General features: G+C 38.3%; 1 protein-coding gene across 1 annotated transcript in view; it reads right to left on the reverse strand.

Moving 5' to 3' along the window:
* Positions 1-22,145, reverse strand: part of DNAH9 (dynein axonemal heavy chain 9) — a gene marked incomplete at its 5' end in the record, with an annotated part of 234,306 nt that overhangs the window by 149,365 nt on the left and 62,796 nt on the right. The window contains 5 exons of the mRNA XM_081938079.1: positions 12,075-12,249; positions 17,028-17,175; positions 18,947-19,055; positions 19,973-20,100; positions 21,127-21,337. Of these exons, the coding sequence (XP_081794205.1) occupies positions 12,075-12,249; positions 17,028-17,175; positions 18,947-19,055; positions 19,973-20,100; positions 21,127-21,337 (771 nt within the window). The remainder of the gene's footprint in view (positions 1-12,074; positions 12,250-17,027; positions 17,176-18,946; positions 19,056-19,972; positions 20,101-21,126; positions 21,338-22,145) is intronic.

The following is a 22,145-nucleotide window of genomic DNA, read 5'->3' on the forward strand; positions in this document are numbered from 1 at the left end:
ATGCTGCCTACATCCTGCAGTTGGGGTTTGCTTGTTTGTTACTGGTATGCCATGGACCGGTACAGATCCATGGACCAGAGGTTGGGGGCCCTTGCTCTAGATATCAGGCAGAAGACAAGATTCTATTGGAATGTTAATGCTACCAGTTCCTTATTGTACAAAACAATAAACATGATGATTCCCTTAAGTCTTGCTTTAAAAACTGATGATGACTACCTGGACACAGCCATGCAGTTTTCTGGACAACAAAGTATAAGTGGTTTGCCACTAACTTCTTAGGATTTTTTTTTCTTTGACTTCTCAGTCTAGACTACAGTCCTGATGAATCTCCTAAACAAGTACTTATCCTTAGCTTATTTTTTTTTTAAGATTAGCTAAGACTGCATTGGTCTCTCCGTTGCTATGACCTGCATCATATACTCAATGCAATAATATACATATTGTGCTATAAATTCCACATCCTTCTTCCCAGAAAAAGTTATATCTGCCTAAGTTTAACTAATAACACTTGTCATTATGCTGAAACAGGACACATACAGGTATGCTTCTGTATTTCTCCCCCGCATTTTACCTTGGCAATTTTATAATTCCTAAACAAGCAGCCTACATGATAGAAGACATCTCATTCAAGAGTGAAGATTTAATTGCACATGTATAGAGTTACCCTGTGGTAAGATGGGTGGCTGGGTGGATGGGTGGCTGGGTGGATGGATGGATGGATGGATGGACGGACGGACGGACGGACGGACGGACGGACGGACGGACGGACGGACGGACGGACAGACAGACAGACAGACAGACAGACAGACAAGTAGATAGGTAGGCAAGCAGGCAGGCGGGGCAATTTACAGTGGATTCACTCAGATTCGCTGAGTGAAGAATGTCCAGGACTAACATCAAGCAATGCACGGTACTAGAGATATTTTCACAAACACACAGGTCACAATTGTGTGTAGTTCAAAAGTTGAGCTACTTGCTACCCAGAATATTGTGGTTGCTCCTTTAGCATCCATGATACTATGGAAGAGACATTACTTGCCCTGTTGCTCTTTGGCTAGTCTATATTCAAAAAAAGCTCTGCTACTTTAATTTGAAGGCTTCTTAAGTCACTATGTAACTGTTTTCTTGTTCATTGATTATTCATATAGAGTTCAAAAGATTGGTTCACACATACATACTATTTCTTAATCCTTGACTAATGCAGATGAACAAATGAACTCATGCTATAGGGAAGCAACCTCCCAATGTGTGGACCTTAATTTCTATAATTCTTCAGATAGCATGGCTACCTGAAAAATAACCAGGTTAAAGAAGTTGCTGTAGGAAAGACTTGTGTTGGAGATGGTGTGAGTTTATATGGAGTCCTTTTTGCTGTTATTCTATGATAGTCTATTTACATATATAATATACACTTTGTCTACATGTTCAGTTTAGTTTTTTTATTACTGAGAAAAGTTAACAGGACAGTTATTATCTATTCACAAGAAATAATGTAAGGAATCCATCTAAAGTGAAGGTCTTATTGAAATGTGCCTGGTGAATATAACTGTAAACCAAAAGTTCCTGCCAAATTAACTTCAAACTCTCACTGGATTCTTCCGGGATTATTTTGCTTAGATATGTTGACTTCAGACACTTTTCCAATACAGCCAGTCAGATGAAGCCACAAGTTCATTTCATTGAGGCTATGAAACTTCCCCCCAGGGAATGGTGATATAAAAAAAAAAATACAAGTAATTGCACCAACTTTAGACTTTTTCTGTGGATATACTGAGCGGAGAAGGAGGAGGAAGTCCTCTTACTAAAACCCAGCCATCAAGAGTTCTGCGATGTAGTGGCTTTTCTAACTCGAAATAGCATAATTCTGGCTTTTTTATGGCTGCAGTATATCTGAAAAGGAACTGTGCCGGGAAAAATCAAGTCAGTCTCTCTCTCTCTCTCTCTCTCTCCCTCTCTCTCTCTCTCTCTCTCTCTCTCTCTCTCTCATCTATCTATCTATCTATCTATCTATCTATCTATATCTATATGTATTTATGTTACAACATATATATATATATATATATATATATATATTGCTTGACTCCTTTCTCTACCCACCTCATTTTCTGTTACCATTATTAAGCTCCATTATAGATTTATTAAAAACAAAAAAGGAGGAAACGACTCACATAACAATACATCCTTTCTCACAACATGGATCGCATTAAAAAGCAGGAAGAGGGAGGGAGAAACCAGATCAGTAGAGTAACAACAACAACAACAAAGTCATTCTGGTATGAAAAAAAACAAAAAACAAAATAAGAAGACTGAGAAAACAGATTATCTTTAGCACTAAAATAACATTAAATAGCAGGAAATCAAGCAACCCACACTACTAGAGCAGTGATAAATTTTGGTTCCTCATGTAATGGGGGGGGGGCAGCTTGCTGACTTTAATGCTCTTCTTTCCACCCCTTTTCAGAGAAGGACCTTGCTGCCCACCTACCAGCCTGCAACAGTGGGAAAGCATTCATATTGTTTATTCTGACATTTCAGCTGCAAAAGGTCAGAGCTAAGGGCAATTTCTATAGCAAGCAATAAACAGATTTTATATTGGATCATTTTTCACCAGATCTTTGCTTGTTCTTATTCAGACTACGGCACTTTGGACTCTTCGGGCTGACATTTACAGAGAAGCTGAAAAAGGGACATGGAGTTCACTGTCTAAAGGTAGAGGTACATTTTTGTCGGGTCTAAATTACAAATGCAACTTGCAAAATGCTTTTTCGTAGTATTGCAGCAAAGATTAAGACTCTCAAGGACTTTATTGCATACAGCAAACTTCATCGAGAGAGATTGAAAGACCCTTCCTAAAGCAGGGTCATACTCCACTTTTGAAAAGGTCAAGGGTCATAATCCAAACTAGATTTCAGGAAAAAGGGGCAAAAGGGAACCAAGCACAACATTCAAAATAAATTAAATTAATTCTAATTCAAAACCAATATTAAGATTGCAATGAATACAGTTCAAACAATTAATCCCCTATTTTGTAATTTTCCTTTTCTATCCCTATAAATGCTACCGTTTGTAACAACATCTGGAAGGACAGCAGAGGATCCGCCCAACAATACTAAGGACTGCATACATTCTTGGAGTTTCAAGTTGAGTATGCTTCTCATTCTTAACAACTTCAAAATGTGTGGCCTTCAACCAGGGGTGGGTTCCAGCAGGCACTACTGCCAATTCGCTCTTGTGCGTGCTGCACGGACACTACAATTAAAATTGTTCTGCACATGCACAGAACTGGAAAACAAGATGGCAGAGCCATAGGCACCGCCCAGAGAACCAGTTCGGGGATGTAGCAGGCCTAGGTCACCACCGGTTCTAGCGACCCAGGCCGCCAAACCACTACCGGTTTGGCCTAACTGGTCCGAATCGGTAGGAATCCACCACTGCCTTCAAGTCCCATAACTCCCCTCCCAAAAGTTCACGCACCTTAAAATTGCCAAGATTACCAATGCTATCCTAGATGTTTTAAATCAGAACACCCCTTGAATCTAACCATGACACCCTAATTTAGGATCCATATGAACTAGTGGCTGTGGATTTTGCAGATATTCAGTTGCTTAGTTTTGGCATACTTGCTCTGTCAACTTTATTTTCTCTGTTATTTTGCTAAAAATTGCTCTGACATCCATATATGATTCTGCTCAGCTCTCTCTATTGTAACTAGTATCAAACTGTTAATTTCATAATGTTATGTTCATGGGTTTTATTCAAAGAATCGCTATTCTTCAAAAAAAAAAACAGAGATTCTGTACCCTACACAGAGGAACTCAGCAGACATAATGTTCTCTAGTTCACTCCCTGAGTGAAATGTCAAAGAAAGCAGTGCAGTAAATGTGAAACACTGAGAGATAAGCCCCGGCTTACTTAATTTACTGAATAAATAATTAGAGTGGAATGGGGGGGGTGGGGGATAATCAGCATGAGGAAGTTTTTCTACTCTCAGAGTGCAAATATGTTGGTATATAGAAAGATCTAAGAACCCTTCCGTATGTTTTTCCATTGGTTATCTGGAACAATTCTTGGGATAATATCTAGTAACCTATGACTCTTTATGTCACATTTTTTATTTTCAGTATTTTTTGTATTCTTTCCATTTCTTCCCTGAGGATACTAGTATGATCTCGAGCCTTTTATAATCAACAAATCAAAAACATACTTTTTTAAACATCCTTGCCTTTCTCATTATCCAGCAAGAGTACATCTGATTTCCTAAAACCAGCGTGTACATTAATGATTGACATGTTCTGGAGAAGGGCAGATTGGCTCCATCTCAGTGTAATGGGATCTAGTAATGACCTGTGAGACAGGGGGGAAAGCCTCAGCCAAGCCAATGGGCAAATAAGAGGCAGAATTAGCCCATAGATTGAACGTGCCCATGACAAACATCTCAGAAGGGACCCGTTCTAGGTTTTTTTTGGGCTGTGAAGACAACAGGGCAGAAATGTACTTTAGAATTTGCAAGATCCTGTTACTGTAACTACAATATAGTAATGATAGTACTTCTGAGTGTGCTTTTTGTCTGCACTAGCTTGCAAGGCTGACAGCTATGACCTTTTGATTGTATCTATTACCTATTTATTGTGCTATCCTGCTCCTCATCACTTCCAAAGGAATCAGTTATTCTTTATTCTGTTCTACCCAATTCTTCCCAAACCATGTATAGTGAAGCTGACATATGAAAAGTATTATTCAAACAATTTGATTTTTTCAGGGCCAAAAGGATGGGAAGAATTCAGAAAAGTTTTGCTTGCATTTTCCTGGATCAAAAAATAAGATGAGTAATCTCATAAATACTATTTAAAATATATAAGATCAGCATGCAGAGCAACAAGTGAAATAAACCAGGTGTTCAGGTAATAACTTCATGATTAAACCACATAAGTCTTAGCAGAAAGGGTTTATGTGCACACCTCTCTCTCTCTCTCTTCCGACATACATTCATATTTGCTAACAGCTTGCTAGGTTTAAAAAAATTATGCATCACTTAGTGCAAAAAGGATTGTGATTTAGTTATTATTGCTTATGGCAGCGATGGCGAACCTTTTTTGGCTCGCGTGCCACAAGTGGGGGGAGCGCAGGGGGGTTGTGTGCGGGTGTGCCGCACCCAAAATGCAGTGCGCGACCCCCAGTGCGCATGCATGCACAACAGGCGCGACCCCCCATTTTACATGCTTTTTCCGCCCTCCCCAGGCTCCAGAGGCTTTATAGGAGCCTGGGGAGGGCGAAAAGAGCCTCCCACGGCCCCCCGGAGGCCTCCGGAGGCTTCAGCGACTGTCTGGAGGCTTCCCTGACGCCTTCAGAATGCTTAAAACGAACCTCTGAGCAAACCAGAAATGACTTCCGGTTTGCTCGGAGGGTCGTTTTAAGTGCTCCGAGGGCGTCAGGGAAGCCTCCGGACGGTCCCTGAAGCCTTTGGAACGCTTAAAACGACCCTCCGAGCAAACCGGAAGTGACTTCCGGTTTGCTTGGAGGGTCCTATAAAGCCTCTGGAGCCTGGGGAGGGCGAAAAATGGCTTTTAAAAATGGTGAACTCAGCTGGCCAGCGCCTTGCGTGCCCTGACAAATGGCTCCGCGTACCACCTGTGGCATGCATGCCATAGGTTCGCCATCACTGGCTTATGGTAATCATAGTTATCAATATTCCACACTGGTTTTACAGTACACCCAAGCTCCATATTTCCTTTTGTTTCTTTTTCTGATTAAGGAATAAGCTCTATAAAGTTTAAAAAAAAGTTCATCTACTCTTCAACCAAAAAAATACAATAAAAGTTATGTCTTCATTTATTTCATATATAATATGAAAGCTTCTGAATAGGCAAAAAGCCTCTGATCCTTTTACATATCTTACAGGTTTTTGAATGAGCATTCAATGAAATTAATCAATGAAATTGATTGGTCAGTGCTAAGAAACGTACTTAATGTACGTTTCTACCTTATTATGAAGTAACCAAGTAAATACATGGCACAACATAGGAAAACAAACCCATCAGGACTAGATTCAGCAGTCCATCTGCATTTAAAAGACAAAGGCCATTCTTCTAAAGACAGCAAAGTCCACATTTTGGACAGAGAGGACCTCTAGTTTGAAAGAGGGGTCAAAGAGGTCATCTAAATCAAAACTGAACAGAGTGGGAGGATACAACATCATCTATCTCTAGGCTACAACATAGTCCTTTCAGCAGTCCCAAGAAGGCTCCACACCAATTTCCACTACTCAAGTGACCCTGAGGACACAGATAAAACTCCAGGTGGCCTTAAAGACTTGCTAAAAGAATGCAAATGACCAGCTGTCTGCAAGGAGTATAAATCCTTCCATTCCCCACCATCCAGTCAGAGCTGAAGAAGCTTTTTGGATGAGAAGCAAAACTTCTTACAAAGAAAAATCAAAAAATCCAGTTCCTCTTGAAAAAGCACCCTTGGCTTAACCAATGCTTCATATCTGTGTGGTAATTTATCTTCTATATATGTGGTCACTAGAAGTCAAAAACATCTGGATGGCATATAATTAAACAATCAATAAAAAGTGTTAAGGGCTAATTTATTGTTTCCTTTCTCAGAAGGTAGCCTGTTTAAGATACAAAATAGATACTATGTATGTCATATTTACATGTGACAGGATAAGGACTAGGATTTGCACTATGACTTTTCCACAAGCAAAAGGCTCCTCCTGACAAACTCAGTTAAGGCATAATGTCATGATTTCACGTTAATTAAAGAACTTGCTGTTAGAGTTGGAAGCATTCCATGTGAGTATTTGAATGTTCCTGAGAATGAGAATCTAGCCTAAACAATGATTACCAATCTGTTTGTTTGTTTGTGTGATTACAATAGAAAGAAGATTTAAATGGGGGAAATGCATTATAAGAATAGGCTAAGCCTAGCACCTTCATTCTACCAGAAAAGAGCCATTTGTCTTTTATTCTGGTTGAAAAGGAAGAAACTGTAACCCATTCTTCAGTTTTGGCAATGATGCTGACCAGATGTCTTGTCAAGCAGTAGTAACACAATTCCTGACTGATTGACTCCCTGCATATTTACCCTGCATCTTCCCAGCACCAGGGAAGATGAATGTATTTTTCTTTGTCATAGGCAGGTCTCTGAGAAGTGGCTTCCATTGGGAGAACTTCTACAGGGACTGCCCTCTGTTCATATTCCCTTATCCTTAGTACTTTGTGTTGTGGCCCGCCAGCAGCCAGCAGAGCTGGTTGCAGAGTCGGATGGCGAGGAGGTTGGGGAAGAACATGGGCCAGTTCTGAAGGCTGGGGAAGGTTCGGACGAGGGCTCTGTGTTGGAGTCAGAGATGGGGCCGAGGCCATCTGGCAGTGATCAGGTGCCTACGGAGCTAGACAGCGGTGAGGCAGAGGAACAGCTGGAGCCTGTTCCCAGTGTGCGCATGCACAGAGCTGCCAGAAGAAAGGAACAACTCAGAAATCAGGATAGACTTGGTAGTAAAGTCACAAGTGGAGGGTGATTGGCCCCTCCCATAGGAAATAAAAGAGGAGTGAAAGGGGAGTGGGCTTTTGCAGGAAGCAATTCGTTCGTTCGGTTTTAGATTCATTTCAGGAGTGTGAAGATCTGTCCGTGAATCTCAGAGACTCTGTGCCCAGTCTTTCCTTGCACAGCACCTCACTTGGAAAACATTTATATGGCAGTTTTCCAAGATAGAGAAGGTCTGTAGTCATAAATAGTCCTTTGAAAGACTGTTTGCCAGGCCTTGCTGAATGGGAATGAGAGGAATTTACATTTGTTTAATAAAAGGGGTTTTGTCCAGACCAGGAGTCTGTGTCATGCTTTTTGGGAAAGCCTAGGTCAGAATACTTTGCATCTGACACATCCACCAATGGCCAGTTTTTTTGTGTGGGGGGAGAACCATCACCATTTTGGTGTTCTTCCTGTCCCTTGGGTAAAAATAGAAAGCGGAAGGAAAAAGAAAGTGTATTTTTAAAACGTGGGGGGAAGACTGAGGCAATATAGTGGGCATTGTCCTTCAGAAATTATTTTTTAACTGTACTTCACACCACACCTAGCCAGACATATGAATGAACCTCAAATTTCTCTTTCTCTCTTTTTTTACAGAAGTGCAGAAGTAAGCCATAAGCTGGTACACTCATTTTTAAGCAAATCACATTTCTTCCTTGTATCAGACCTTAGCGAAATCAGAATGAAAATACAATTTCCAATCCTGGTTTCTTCTGAGTGGTAGATTAAACAAAAGCATTTCTTTAAGTCTACACAGAAAAGGAAATTGAGGTTTCTTTAGATATAAAGTATAAGATTGCAGCATCTTGTTACTATCTAAAAAGATAGCAAGGAGAATGTCACTCCAAAGGCTGCAGGCTCATTTCCATAGCAAAAAACCACGCTACCTCTTATTTCTTGCATGGCTTGGAAATTCATAGAGTGCAGAAATGCCTTTAACAAATGGATTAATACACCTATTGGGGAACCAAGAAAACACTATATGAAGAAAAAGATAAAGACAGTTGGAACATTATAATAAACTTGTTGGCCTTTAAGAAACACTAGACCAGTTGAAGATTTTCCATCAAAAATCTGACAAGATAAGGTAACCTTTATTTTCATTTTTTACTGTGGGCTCACTGGCACACATTAAAAATGAAATTCTATTGCCTGCTCTAAAAAGTGTACGCATACACAACACACACATAGACGTGCTATATACATACATATCTATATACCTACACCCTTACATATAAATACATACAAATATTAATCACTTCCAACTTGAACATGTAACGGAAAGAAGAAGTTTAAGAGTCCACATGGTTGATACTGTGTGGAACAAAACTGTGACTGAATCTAGATGTTCTGCTTCAGTTACCATGAAGCCTCCTCCCAGAAGGTAACAAGGAAAACAGGTTGTCAAGAGGATGTGTAGCGTCCCAGACAACGCTGCAAACCTGCTCAAGCAACGCTTATGTGCTATGTCCTGGATAGAAGGGAGTGAACTACAAATGATCTTTTCTGCCATCCTCACCACTCTCTGCACTGCCTTCCTGTCTAAAGCAAGCAATGCTTCCAAACCAGACTGTAATGCAATATGACAGGAAGCTCTCGATCGTCCCTGTATAGAAAGTGGTAAGGACAGGGGAAGGAACGTGGACTTTTCTCATGAGAAGCAAAAAAATGCAGGTGCTGCTCTGCCCGCTTCACTAATGTCTCGCTGTTGAGTGACCAAGCCAGCCTACTCGTTAGCTGCACACCCAGAAATTTGATGCTGCTAACCATCTCCACAGAGGAATCATTTATACACAGAGGAGTGTGGCTGTGCCTGCCTTTTCTGAAATCAACAATGATCTCTTTAGTTTTTCCAATGTTTAAAATAAGAGTGTTTTCATTACACCAGTTCACAAGGAAAGTCACTATCAATGAGACTCTGAAATTTCACTTTTCTCTTTCTAAAACAAACCTGTTTTTCCCCCGCTAGTTATCCCTCTCCTTCCCCCAATTTTCTCCCCTTCCCTACAGCTATAATTGTGAGTATGCACTCAAAAAAAGGTATGTCGGGATTTCATCGCATATACTGTAGCTTATCGAGTGGATTGAGAGCTATGAAAGCTTGGGTATTGAATAAAAATGGCAGCTAAATCATTAACAATTTCTCCAAAACTCTTTCAATGTTTCCCTATAATAAATTATTTGAAACAAACAAATAAACTTTGGAACAACTGACATACCAATTAGTACAAGGTTTGGTAGTAAAAATTGAAAAAATGAACCCGGAAATAAGGAGAGAGAACTTCAGGCTCATGTTAATGATATGCAATATAAATCGATGACAAAATAACAGCTGAAAAACAGGATTAAATAAATAATTGAATAATAAGGTTAATTTAGATGCAGAAAATAGGGACTTTCTCCCCCCGCCCTTTCTTTCTCTTCTTGTTATAGAAGCATCATGAAAAAAGAGCTGTCTTATGGGAAAGAAAATCAGTGAAGGAGAGTTTCAGTGCCCCCACATGGATTAAAACAGAAGGGAAGAGAACAAGCATTTTGCCTCCCTTCCCACAAAGAATGCCCTGATGGCAAAGGATCTCAATTAAAACAATGAGAAAATGGCTTCGTTCGTTTTTTTCCCCAATATGCAGATGGGAGGAAAGAATTGGAAATCTAGTTGTGGAGGATAGTCTTGAAAATATCTGAACATTTTATGTAATGCCTCAAAAACTCCCCCAAAATCAGATTTGATTCTTATAAACTACCTGGGATATTAAAATTGCTTTCTTGATAACTATGTGAAAGTGGTTTGTTTTTCTGTGATATTCCTCAATATTTGGTCAATTTAACCTACAATCCTGGGCCTATCCAAGTACTAACCAAATCCAATTTTGTTTAGGTTCTTTTGAGATCATCCATGATCAGCTAGGCACAACTTAAGAATTGCTTTAGGTTTTATAATAGGGAACTCCAAGGGGGAAAAAAAGAAATATCTACAATAAATAATATCTTCAACTAATCCAACATGATGTAAGATCTCCAAAGTAAGAACTGAAGAATTGGATCTGCTTATTTGATTCGGTCCTTGAGAGAGGGATTATGAAGAGGTGGAGCTATCGCCTCACAATCAGGAGACTGTGAGTTCAATCCTAGGTAGCGGCAGATATTTCTCTTTCTCTGGGCACAATGAGAAAATATTTGCAGCGAACTCTGCATTGGCAACCGGAAGGGCATCCGGACAGTAAACACCATTCAGTTGCCCTGACTCTACCCCAATGCAAGGGATTACGGGGTCATTAAAAGACCCCCCAAAATGAGAGAGGCCTTATATAAATCCCCCCTCTTTGTGAGATGCATGGAGATAATACACCTCTCTGTATGGGGTTACTTTTCCACAACACTTATTTGCAGAAAACTCTCCTCCCAGAACTATATACAGCCCCTAGTATGCTGCATCTGAAACCAGGCCCATTGTTCACTATAAAAGAAAAACTTGCATTCATCACCCACTGTTGAGAATCAATGCTTGAATTCTGCTGTCAGTTTTCTGTCTTTTTTAACTATCAAATAAGGACTCATTACAAATAGAATGGGTACTTGTAAGTCCCTGAAAAATTAGGTAGGCAGAATTAAACTAATAATGGATAGTTCATAGCGCCAAGTGTATGAACTGTACTAATAGAGGAAAAATATGCAGTGACTTTCATTCCAGCTAGCTCATCTATAATAATTTAATGATTTCTTGTGTAAAGCCCATGATACGTAGCATTCAACTTCACTTCTAATTGACATTAACAAAGGTAAAGGGAACCATTATATTTTGGTTAGATTGCTTTTAGCAGTTCCAAGTGCTTGATAGGAACATGGTTATCTAGATTTGGAATGCCTTGCTAGGACGAAATAAAAACAACCTCTTGAAGGACTGTGTAGGGCACAAAGAGAGTTTCAGTAATACTAGACCCTCAAATGTCTACGCATATTTCTTCTATAATAATATGCTTAGAATGGGTAGATTTTAATGATTTGTGTTTTCCATAAGAATCTCTATATATCTCTATGGAGATTCTCAACCATCCAGGTTTGTCCCAAATGTGCTTTTCAAGAAGCAAATGGGCTTTCTGGTTTAAACCAGAGTCCAGTTGCCTCTAGAAAAAGTACCCTTGGAACACTCTCTGGACATGTTTAAATGGTTGCAAAGTTGCTCTTGTCAAGAGATATGACTTCATTCATCATACTAAGCCATCCTCTGCTTTAATTATGGCCAAACACCAAAAGTAAACTGAGAGTTTATGGTTTATAATAGCCAATCATCGCCTAAAATGATCTGAGAACCAATTCACTGAGTGCTCAGTTTAATATATGAAGCTATGGGTTCTTTGGTGCTCTCTGAGCTTGGTGATTTTCTTGTAGACATTTCATTACCAAACTAGGTAACATCATCAGCACTCAGAGAGTACCAAGTTCAGAAAGAACCAAGGACCCTGCAGGTTAACCCTGAGCTGCAAATATTATCGTCCGTATGAAGCTATGTTAATTAATGACATTTTTCATGGAATCACTTTTCTTACCTGGTCTTGGAACAGAGCACCACCAAAGGCCCAAATAGCAGCAAAGACAAAATAAAGTTCATAGAGATCTTTAGGGCAATCTGGAGGGGTATTCTCCTTGGTGAGGAGGCATTCAAGGAGATAACACAACATCTGAACCATGTTCTGCTCAGGAATGGGAATAATCTTCTTAAATCTATAATAGGAGAATTGGACATTTGTGAAGTTTAATTGGATTTAGCATGACTGTCACTGAACAATGCAAGCAGATATCACATAAATCCTCTTTTCAACTGTTAACATTTTTTAAAATGTTCATTGTTTATAACTTTCTTATCCACTGATACAGAGTAGAATAAAATACCATCAGCACATAGCCAAGTAATAACTGTAATCATATATTTGAGTCCTTTTAAAACGTTGATCCTCTTAAAAGAATTGAAATGGAAGTCTTGCAAAGACCTGATATACCACAAATGCAGTGAATTCAGAAGTGGTCAAATGAAAAGAATAATGAAACTGATCCTTTTATTTCATATTTTTAATAGGCTTTAGTTACGTTTACGCAAGTATGAGAACCCAAAAGAAAGGGTGCATATTGTAATTCTATATTTTGCCAAACAGATGTAATAGATATATCATTCACCTGCCATCTCTCAAAGTCTTTAAAACAATAATTATAAATCAAAGGATTTAGGTATTGATCCATTCTTTGGCCTAGACATTCCAGGAAAATGTCTCACATGCTTCCTTAAATTTGGATTATTCTACAACTTTACTTTACATGTGACTCTGGTCTGCAGCTATACAATATTTATTTGTTTGTTTGTTTGTCAAATGTGTATAGCCCCCCATCTCTCACCAAAAGTGACTCTGGGTGGTACACAACAATTGGATAGAAACAACAAATATAAAAGGAACTGATATGAAAGTCAACAAAATATACAAACCCTTAGGAAAAGAGAGGATATACAGTACATGGCCCTCTCAACAATGGCACCATCTAAGTGTGTCTCAGGTTCCCTGGGAGTCTCAGTCCTGATAACAATATAACCAGGTCTTGAGGGATTTCTGGAATGTCAAAAAAGATGAACTAATCTGATCTCAGGGGAAGAATGTCCCATAAGGCAGGCACCACAATAGAGGAGGTGTGTCTCCTGGGATTAGCCAATGTATGCCCCTACCTATCATATACACAACATGTCTTCTCTGCTAAATCTAATGGAGCAGGTTGATATAAGTGGGGAAAGGCAGTTCCTCAGATATCCTGGCCCCCATACCATGAAAGGCATTGAAGGTTAAAACCAGCATCTTGAATTGGATCCAGAAGCAAACTGGCAACCGGTGCAGCTCATGGAACAGAGGTGTAACATGCACTGGTCTAGGATTACACATAACTGCCCATGCTGCTACATTGTGTACTAGCTGTATATTATTAATGTAATATACAGTAATAAAGGCTGTAGGCTTTACTTCCAAAGGAAGTAAAAATATGATAGATAGATAGATAGATAGATGATAGATAGGTAGGTAGGTAGGTAGGTAGGTAGGTAGGTAGGTAGGTAGGTAGATGATAGATAGATAGATAGATAGATAGATAGATAGATAGATGATAGATAGATAGATAGATAGATAGATAGATAGATAGATAGATAGATAGATAGATAGATAGATAGATAGATAAAATACTAGCATTGATACTGTTACCTTATTGGTCATGAAATGTCTGCAAGAAAACCACCAAGCTTAGAGGGCACCAAAGGACCCCACCAATAAAATAAGCTTCCAGATACTCTTTTAAGTGCAGTTGCGTGTAGAGCACAAAATATTCCATATAATTCATCTGTGGCATTTTCAGCATTAAAAAAGGTTTTTAATTATCTTTTCCGACCATGCAAGATTAAAATGTCTACGCCTTTTGTTGTTGTTGTTGTTGAAGCAGTAGATCTGTGTCTTAAAAGTATCCCAAAAGGTTAACTTACTAGTAGAACCTGTATTATTTTTTCCAACAACTCTCTAATGTCCTTCTTAAAATATTCCACAAAATAAGAATCTCTTAGGAAGGTAATACTCTGGTGTTATCTGGGATTACATTATATATAGTTTTTAAATATCAAAATGAAACTCAGTGGGGAATCTCTGTATTAGCCCACACTAATTTGACACTCTAAAGCAGGATAAAATAAATAAATAAATTAGTCTAGAACAGTTTTAGTAGATTTTCTACTGTTGGGTTTTTTTTAAAAAAAATGTCTTACATTCTGTAATGTATGCTTACATTACTTCCAGTTTTTCTGTCTCACTGAGGATTGAGGTTGAGATTGAATTCACCAAAAAGATTTAACGACAATGATTTGCAAAATGTAATTTTGAAAAAAAATCTATGGATTATTTCAGATTTGTTCTTAGTGGGGGCATAAAAAACTATGTCACTGGCTATCTTTATAATAAAAAAATAAAGACACTTTCACAGCAAAATGCTTGTCTTCCACATCAACTTTAGAATCACTATTAAACTTAAGAAATATCCCACAATTGTTACTTGATGCCCACTAATAGAGGTTTATCCAGTTCAGTTCCCAGAGCTCAAGAAAAGCTGCTCATCCAGGATTTCCTACAATATAACTATATCTGTTGCTATTTTTCCTGCTGGTTACAAATGTGCCTGTTTGGGGTTTTTTTAAAACCTAAATCCATTTATATTCCGTCTGATTACTATAAGTGCCATGTCTCCATGTAGATAAAATATTTCTCAAGGTCAAATTCCCAAAATTACAGACATACTGTATTAAGTTTTGTAAGTACCACATACATAAAAGGAGAAGCTTTAAGTAATGAATATGGATCAAATTAAAAAAACAACATAAAACAAAACGTGTCAAAATAAAGAAGATACCCTGCCCAACTATCACTAAAAATTAAAAAGGAAAAAATCTTCCATCTTAATCCTTCAGTTTGATTTTGGGTATTGCTGAAACATATACAAGCATGGGAGAGAGGGAGAGAGAGGGAGAGAAATGCACATTCCTCCTGCATTGGTAATAAAGACATAGAAATGCAAGCTTCTGTATTCATATAGTAGTAACAATTTTTGAGAGAAAGAAAAAGAAGAAAAGACAAGCTTGTTGCTTATCAGACAAGTGCAGAGCCTCTAAAAATTCAACAGCAGCAGATGGGCTTTTAAATCTTTGGATCTCTTCAGGAGAAAGGCAGAAGATTGCTGGGTACAAAAAAAGCATTTCACATTCTTGTTCCTTGCTAATTACGTGCCAAAGCAAAGCCTCTTCTTAAATTTGACATTTATGAAGGAAGATATGGAGAATCATTATTTAATATTCATGATATTTCAATTCCGTGGTTTATCTATTAAGTGGTAGAAAATGGTCTCTGGTGCTGGACTTCAGAAATTTAACAATTAGGGATTGTCTCTTGTTTTTCATCTGTAGGCAACCAATATTTCAAGTGTAATGTCAACTGGCAATAAGATTTGCTGAAAACATTCTTCCAGATAAAAGAACAAGAACTTCTGTTCCTCCATATCAGTGTTTCTCAAACTTGGCGACTTTAAGTCCTGTGGACTTCAACTCCCAGAATTCCCCAGCCAGCTATGCTGGCTGGGGGATTCTGGGAGTTGAAGTCCACAGGACTTAAAGTCGCCAAGTTTGAGAAACACTGCTCCATATCCTGAGGTAGAGTTCATGAGCTTTAAATCGTAGGATTTGCAGATGTGCAATGGTCTTTACATCTAAATGCTAAAATGCTAAATCTAGTTTCATGAAAAGTAACAATAATTTTCCTCATGGCTTCCAAATCTTTGTCAACTTTAATAACTTGGGCTTTCGTAGTGTTAAATTCACCATGGAACCCTGATATGCCAGATTCCAGGTTCATAAATATACAATCCATCCATTAAACGAAGGTTCACTTTTCATCCAAAGCTCATCATTTCTTCTTGTGGAAGTAGTGATACATTTGGGGTTAATACAACTTCGTATAATCCAACAGAGTCAGGGAAAGTATCTATGATACCATCCATTCTGTGGAGTGCAATAAAGTGCATAACTCATTCAACTTTCTTCCCTCTCCATCATCAGGAGTGGAGCTCTTTGGGCTGACTGACAGAGAGCCATCTTCATCACTTTATGAGACACTAAAGAGTTGTTAAGAATTTAGGTATAGATCACTCATCAATGTGTGAGCAATTCTGTTGAAAGGATTGGAGCAAGATAAAAGAAAGTGACTGCCTAAGCAGCCATCAAAACCAGAAGTTCACAAAACAGCTTTAAGTGTGAAGCAGAAGTACATACTTCATGAAATCCCCCCCCCCCATATTTGAGATCACAGAAATGAGAAAGGCATTTTTATGCTCTTGTCTCAGGCAGGAAAATATAATTTATCAGCCCTGTCACTCCACCTTCAGAAGTTAGCTCAAGTTGTAAATTCCTGAGGATTACTCGTTCCCCTATGAATAAGTCTTCAAACAAACAATGGGTGCATGACTGTATGGGATTTCCATGGTATTACGTTATTACATGAATAGACTAAATAAGTGTTGCAATGCCTTTTTTTGTCTTAAGGTGAGCACAGATATAGAAAACTCTAACTCTTGTCTGCCATCTAATGGCGTTCTTCTCTCTCTCTCTCTCTCTCTCTCTCTCTCTCTCTCTCCCACTCCCTCTCCCTCTCCCCCTCCCTCCCTCCCTCCTTCTCCCTCTTTCCACTTCCTCCCTCCCTCTTTTCAGCTCAGCTCTGATCACCCCATTCCTGTTTTTTACAAGGGGAAAGGAACAATCTCTCTAATCTTTAAGATTAACACTGAATTCAAACAAGAAACGAACTGTAGAAAATTAATTAAGGTCAACCACATATTAGGAAACATTTACAAATATGTATCATCACTGAATAAAAACTCCTGCTAAACGCAATGCAGTAAACAAATTGTGCCAACTCTGTCCTAATTCTGTTTTACCATACCTGGTTCGAAGTGTATCCAGACAAACTGGCAAATACTTGTCAAACAAAATGGTCAGGTTAGCTCGTTCTGACTGAGTTTCTCTTCTGTCAATCCAGCTACTCACTGGAGGATTCCAGCCTAGATCAGCTGGGTTGATATAAAGGATCCCTGAAGATACAAAAGAGCGGGATTAGTCTAGAATTTCCACATCTAAGTTACTGTAGAAAGTTCCCCAAGAACTAAATCTCTCTCCTGGTGATTTCATGGATATGCCCACATTGTTCCCCTAACAAACAAACAAAATGAAAGTGGGTAGCTAATGCCTACTTCTAGGATGTGTATGTATGTATGTATGTATGTATGTATGTATGTATGTATGTATGTATGTATGTGTATATATATGTTGTATTTGTACTGATAAATAAAGGGAGACTAGTATAGATCTATTTCGAGCTAATTAGCTCTCATCAACTAGCCATACCCTTACTGGGATTTGAACCTGGGCTGTATTATATCTTAGGCAGGAGTCTTAGCCACTAAGCCACAGGCTCGCCTCCTTATCAGTTGAGCCAGGGAAATAGGTATGTATTTGTGTTACAACCCCTGGTATGCCTAAATATGGGAGGAAGGTCACTACTCCCTCTTTCTGTCCTTCGGCTCATCACAGAAGACCATGCAGGCAGAAAACCATATTTTTTTATTTTTAATGTTGCCTTTTTATATTTGTGTTGTATTTGTACTGATAAATAAATAAAGGGAGACTAGTATAGATCTATTTCGAGCTAATTAGCTCTCATCAGCTAGCCATACCCTTACTGGGATTTGAACCTGGGCTGTATTATATATATATATTTATTTCCCCAACCTCGTATATAGCCCTGAGCACTTCCATCTAAGTACTAACTAGCTTTATTTTGACAAATGCTACCACACGAAGACAAAGAGACTAAAATGTAATACATTTTGTGCCAAACTCTTAACTTGTTTAAACCTAGTGCCCACCAGGTGGGTTTGAATATATGGTAATTACCATAATCTTACAGAGGGACTGGCTATGCACAGGCATTGGCTTTTTTTTTCAGAACTTGGATTTATGCTCTAAAACTAAAGTAGGCAGTAGGTAAAAGTTTACCTAGTTGAATACTAGGTAAAACATATCTGGGGTCAGTCTTGCTTTAAACCGAGCAAATCTGAAAGGCATTAATTTTTAATACAAAGGCTCTCTTGGTAGAGGTGCAGATACTTAGATAAGTGCTACAATTTGTGGTAAAACCAGGTAGGCAAAACTTGCAGCATTCTTGTTCTGGATCCCAGAACATGGATTCCAGAACAAGTGCTGGGAGCAGCTGGGAGGGGTCAGAAAAATCAAGATGGCAGCTACAATCACACAATCCACCCCAGTTTTTTTTTACATGCATCACCTCCCTGTGAATATCCTGACAAGTCCATATACCCCCAAAAAACTAGACAAATCAGAGTTGGCAATCACATGGCCCCGTCTATTGTTGTTAACTGTAATAAGCTTAGATAAAAGGGATTATATAATTAAACATTACATTCTTAAGTATGGCTCAGGGTTTAAGACAAAACTCTAATTGCCTCTGGGCTCAAATTTCTCTGAATGCAGTTCTAAAGAAAAAATATATTCTTTAGCCTAGCCTTCCCTTATTAGGTGACTAGCAACGGAGTTTAATGTTTGTTTGTTTGGTATATATATTTTGTATATATATATATACACAAAACAAACAAACAGATTAAACTCCGTATATATCATGGCAGTGACTGATCCTTAGCATAGCCAGTCCCTCTGTAAGATTATGGCAGTTATAATTCAATTCCTCTGGTGGTCACTAGATTTCCCAGAGTTAAGCCTGATTCCTCCCATATTTTCCCATGATAAGGATAAAGCTTAGCCTTCTTTCTTTCCTCTGTCAACTACCTGCTCGAGACACAGTGGCTGGAGTGGCAGTCCGCAGGTGACTGATCTCAAACAGAAGCCTCATGGTGGGGTTAAGCGGGATCCGTTCGTTGCTTGCTAGTGTTAATACCTGCAAAAGAAGGCATTCAGATTGGAAATTCAAAGCACAGTGTGACCCACAGCAGCCCCTTGGAAAGGGAGTATAAAATGTATACCTCACATTATTTCTCCAAAGCGGGCTCACTAAAATGTCTTATAAGCAACAAGGCAAAGCAATGTTAAATTAAATGAGGTAATTATGAAATCAGTTTGTTTAAAGGAATATGCTCTTGAATTGGCCATGGAAGAAAACCTGACCCTTCAGCAGGGAGGTCCCACCCTAGAAAACGTTCTCAACACATATGCTTAAGAAGGCAATGGAACATGTTAATGGGCCAAAAGAGCTGAGCTTCAAGGGAGCGTTCCTACAATTTTCCCCAAATTTGTCATGATTTAAATTTTAAAAGGTATTGAAGAGCAACTTGAATTCATTCAGAAAATGGCCTGGCGGTCAGCATATCTGGCAGAATAAAGGGAGGATCTAACCCTAGCAGCTCACAACATTTTAACAGCAACAACATTCTGTAATTGTCAAAGGCAGCCCAACATAGATCATAAACCAGAGGCATCTGCAAAGGGAGTTGAAAAGAGTCAAAGTGGCAGTCTTGTTTAGAGAACTGAAGGTCTGCCCACATTGCACGTTCCCTGTAGGAATCATATTGACAGCACTTCAATTGCTCTAGCAGTAAATGACAGAAGTCTTGCAATCTGCTATTTATAAGAGTCACAGAAAGAATATGTGTGATTTTCAGAACCATTGCCCAAAGGAAAGGGGTACTTAATATGATTTGAAAATATTATTCTGTATACTCAAGGTAGATTTTTTGAAAACTCAGTTAAAAGTTATCTGGTTTAATTTGTTGTGATTAAAATCACCATAAAGATTATCCATAGCTATTCTATAGCCTACATTTAAAAATATTTATTACCTTTGAACTTATCTTTTACCTTATTGTCATCCATGACAGTATTGAGAGATTCTATCCACATTGGATCAATATCACCATCCAACACAATCCATTTGGGGCCATCATGGGTAATGTTGGCTAAATCTCGCATAATCGATGAAAACAATCCTAAAGACATCATAGACATCCTTTCTACTCTTAATAGTAACTCACAAAAGTTTTAATCAACATGCATGCAAATGAGCAAAGGAAAACTAGATGCAGTTAATTAAATCTAGGTAATAAAAAAACAACAGGATATGAATAGAATTGCATTCATGAAGAAATGAAGAATTATTATCAAATAAATAATAAATAATCTCATTGAAAAATAATCTCACATCACTTTACACAGCTGAGACTGATAGAGCAATAAAAAAACTACCCTAGGCCCTCTTATTAAGAAAAAAATAAAAATAAAAAAGAATTATGGTTTTGAAAAAGATTTTGCTACTGCTTTACTCATTCTCCCTAATTCTTCAACTCAATATTATGTTCATAGAAATAACATAAATACAGTCAAAGGTTCACACATTCATATCTCTGAACAATTACAGAATCGTTAGCACAGAAAATATTCTTGTTTTCCACCATGGGGGATTTCTCTGAAAAAAATAGGTTGTAAGTGCAGGTGTATTTTAAATACTCATACTTCAAAATATTGATGCATTTATTCAATTTGTATAGCTTCCTCTTTCAAACAAGTGACTTGGGGCAGCAAAACACACCTTAGCATCAAGATATCCATGAAATATGTATATATAAAATTCTATTCTCAAAACTGTTTTAAGCATTTTTAGAACAAAGTATATTGGCTTCCTAAAAATGAAGCCTTTGCGTAGAAAAATATTTGAGGAAATCTTGTATGTATGCTTGGGAGTCTTCTGTATTTTTATTGTTTGTTCCAGACACAACAGATCTGAACACAACAGAGATCATTTATAATATAACTGCATATTCTCTGTATGGCCATAGTTGATAATATGGGCTATTTCCTAGATGTTTCTCAATCATACCTTGAACCTGTTCTGTTTTAAAACTCAAAGCAAACACTTAGAGGTCGGATTTTTGTAACTGTTTTTTGGTGACTTGGCAAGTTTTATGAAAAAAAAAATAACCCTTTGGTTGGATTTCAATGCACAGTCGTGATCTTACCATCTTTCCACTCCCTTGTAGACGGATTGATGATGCCGAAGAGTTCATCATTGGTCACTGCTTTTGGATTGAGGTCCGTCCAAACAGGTCGGCGCTTCATGATATGGTAAGTCTTGTTCAGAGATTTCAGCACTTGTGACTTGCCTGTGCCTGCGTTGCCCACTACAAAGACAGAGTGTCGAACAGCCAGGAGCTCTTCAAGCTGTACTACCTACAGTCAGAAGCCAATGAGAAAAAAACCCCACCACGTTGTGTTCATGCTTATTACTTGCTATGCAAGTGCTATATATACACTTCAAAAGAAACTGAACAGCCAAGTTCCACAAGACACAAGCAGAACAGGATAAAACAAAAATAAGTAAGAAAACCATGCCAGAACAGGGGAGGGGGAACAAGTCCACTATCTGGTGGCCAGTCGTAGCATTTTATTTATTCTCCATGAATGTGTCTAATTCCCTTTAAAGGTTTACTAAGTTGATGATAGAAAATTCTACAAGTGCTGCATAAAGAACATCATTTTCTTTGCCCTGAATTTCTCTGTGCTTAAACTTGATATGATTATCTAGAATGCCGATATGTCTTCATGTTTCATTTTTTATCATTTTCATATCCCCTTTTATTTTCTTTTACTATGCTAAGAGATACAAAGCACTTAAATGATTCTTTGTGAAGGAGTTCAGTCATTCTGGTCGCCCGTTTTCCAATTTTTAGCAGACCTACAGTAACCTTTCTGAGGAATAAAACTGGGAGGCCATGAATTTAAGTCCTGCCTTAGCCATGAAAGACAGCTGGGTGATCTTGGGCCCATTATTTTGTCTCAGTCCAACCAACTTCACAGGTTGTTGTTTGGGGAAAATAGGGGGAAGGAATGAGTACTAGATATGGTGGCCTCCTTGAGTTATTTGTTAGAAAGGTGGGATATAAATAAATAAACATTTCAACATGGTTGCATTGCAGAATTCTAGAAAAAATTTACAATTCACTTCCAATTCTTCCCTAATGTTCATAAAATAAAGAAA

This window comes from Natrix helvetica (assembly GCF_964273705.1).
Source record: "Natrix helvetica genome assembly, chromosome: 1".
Classification (NCBI taxonomy): Eukaryota; Metazoa; Chordata; class Lepidosauria; order Squamata; family Natricidae; genus Natrix; species Natrix helvetica.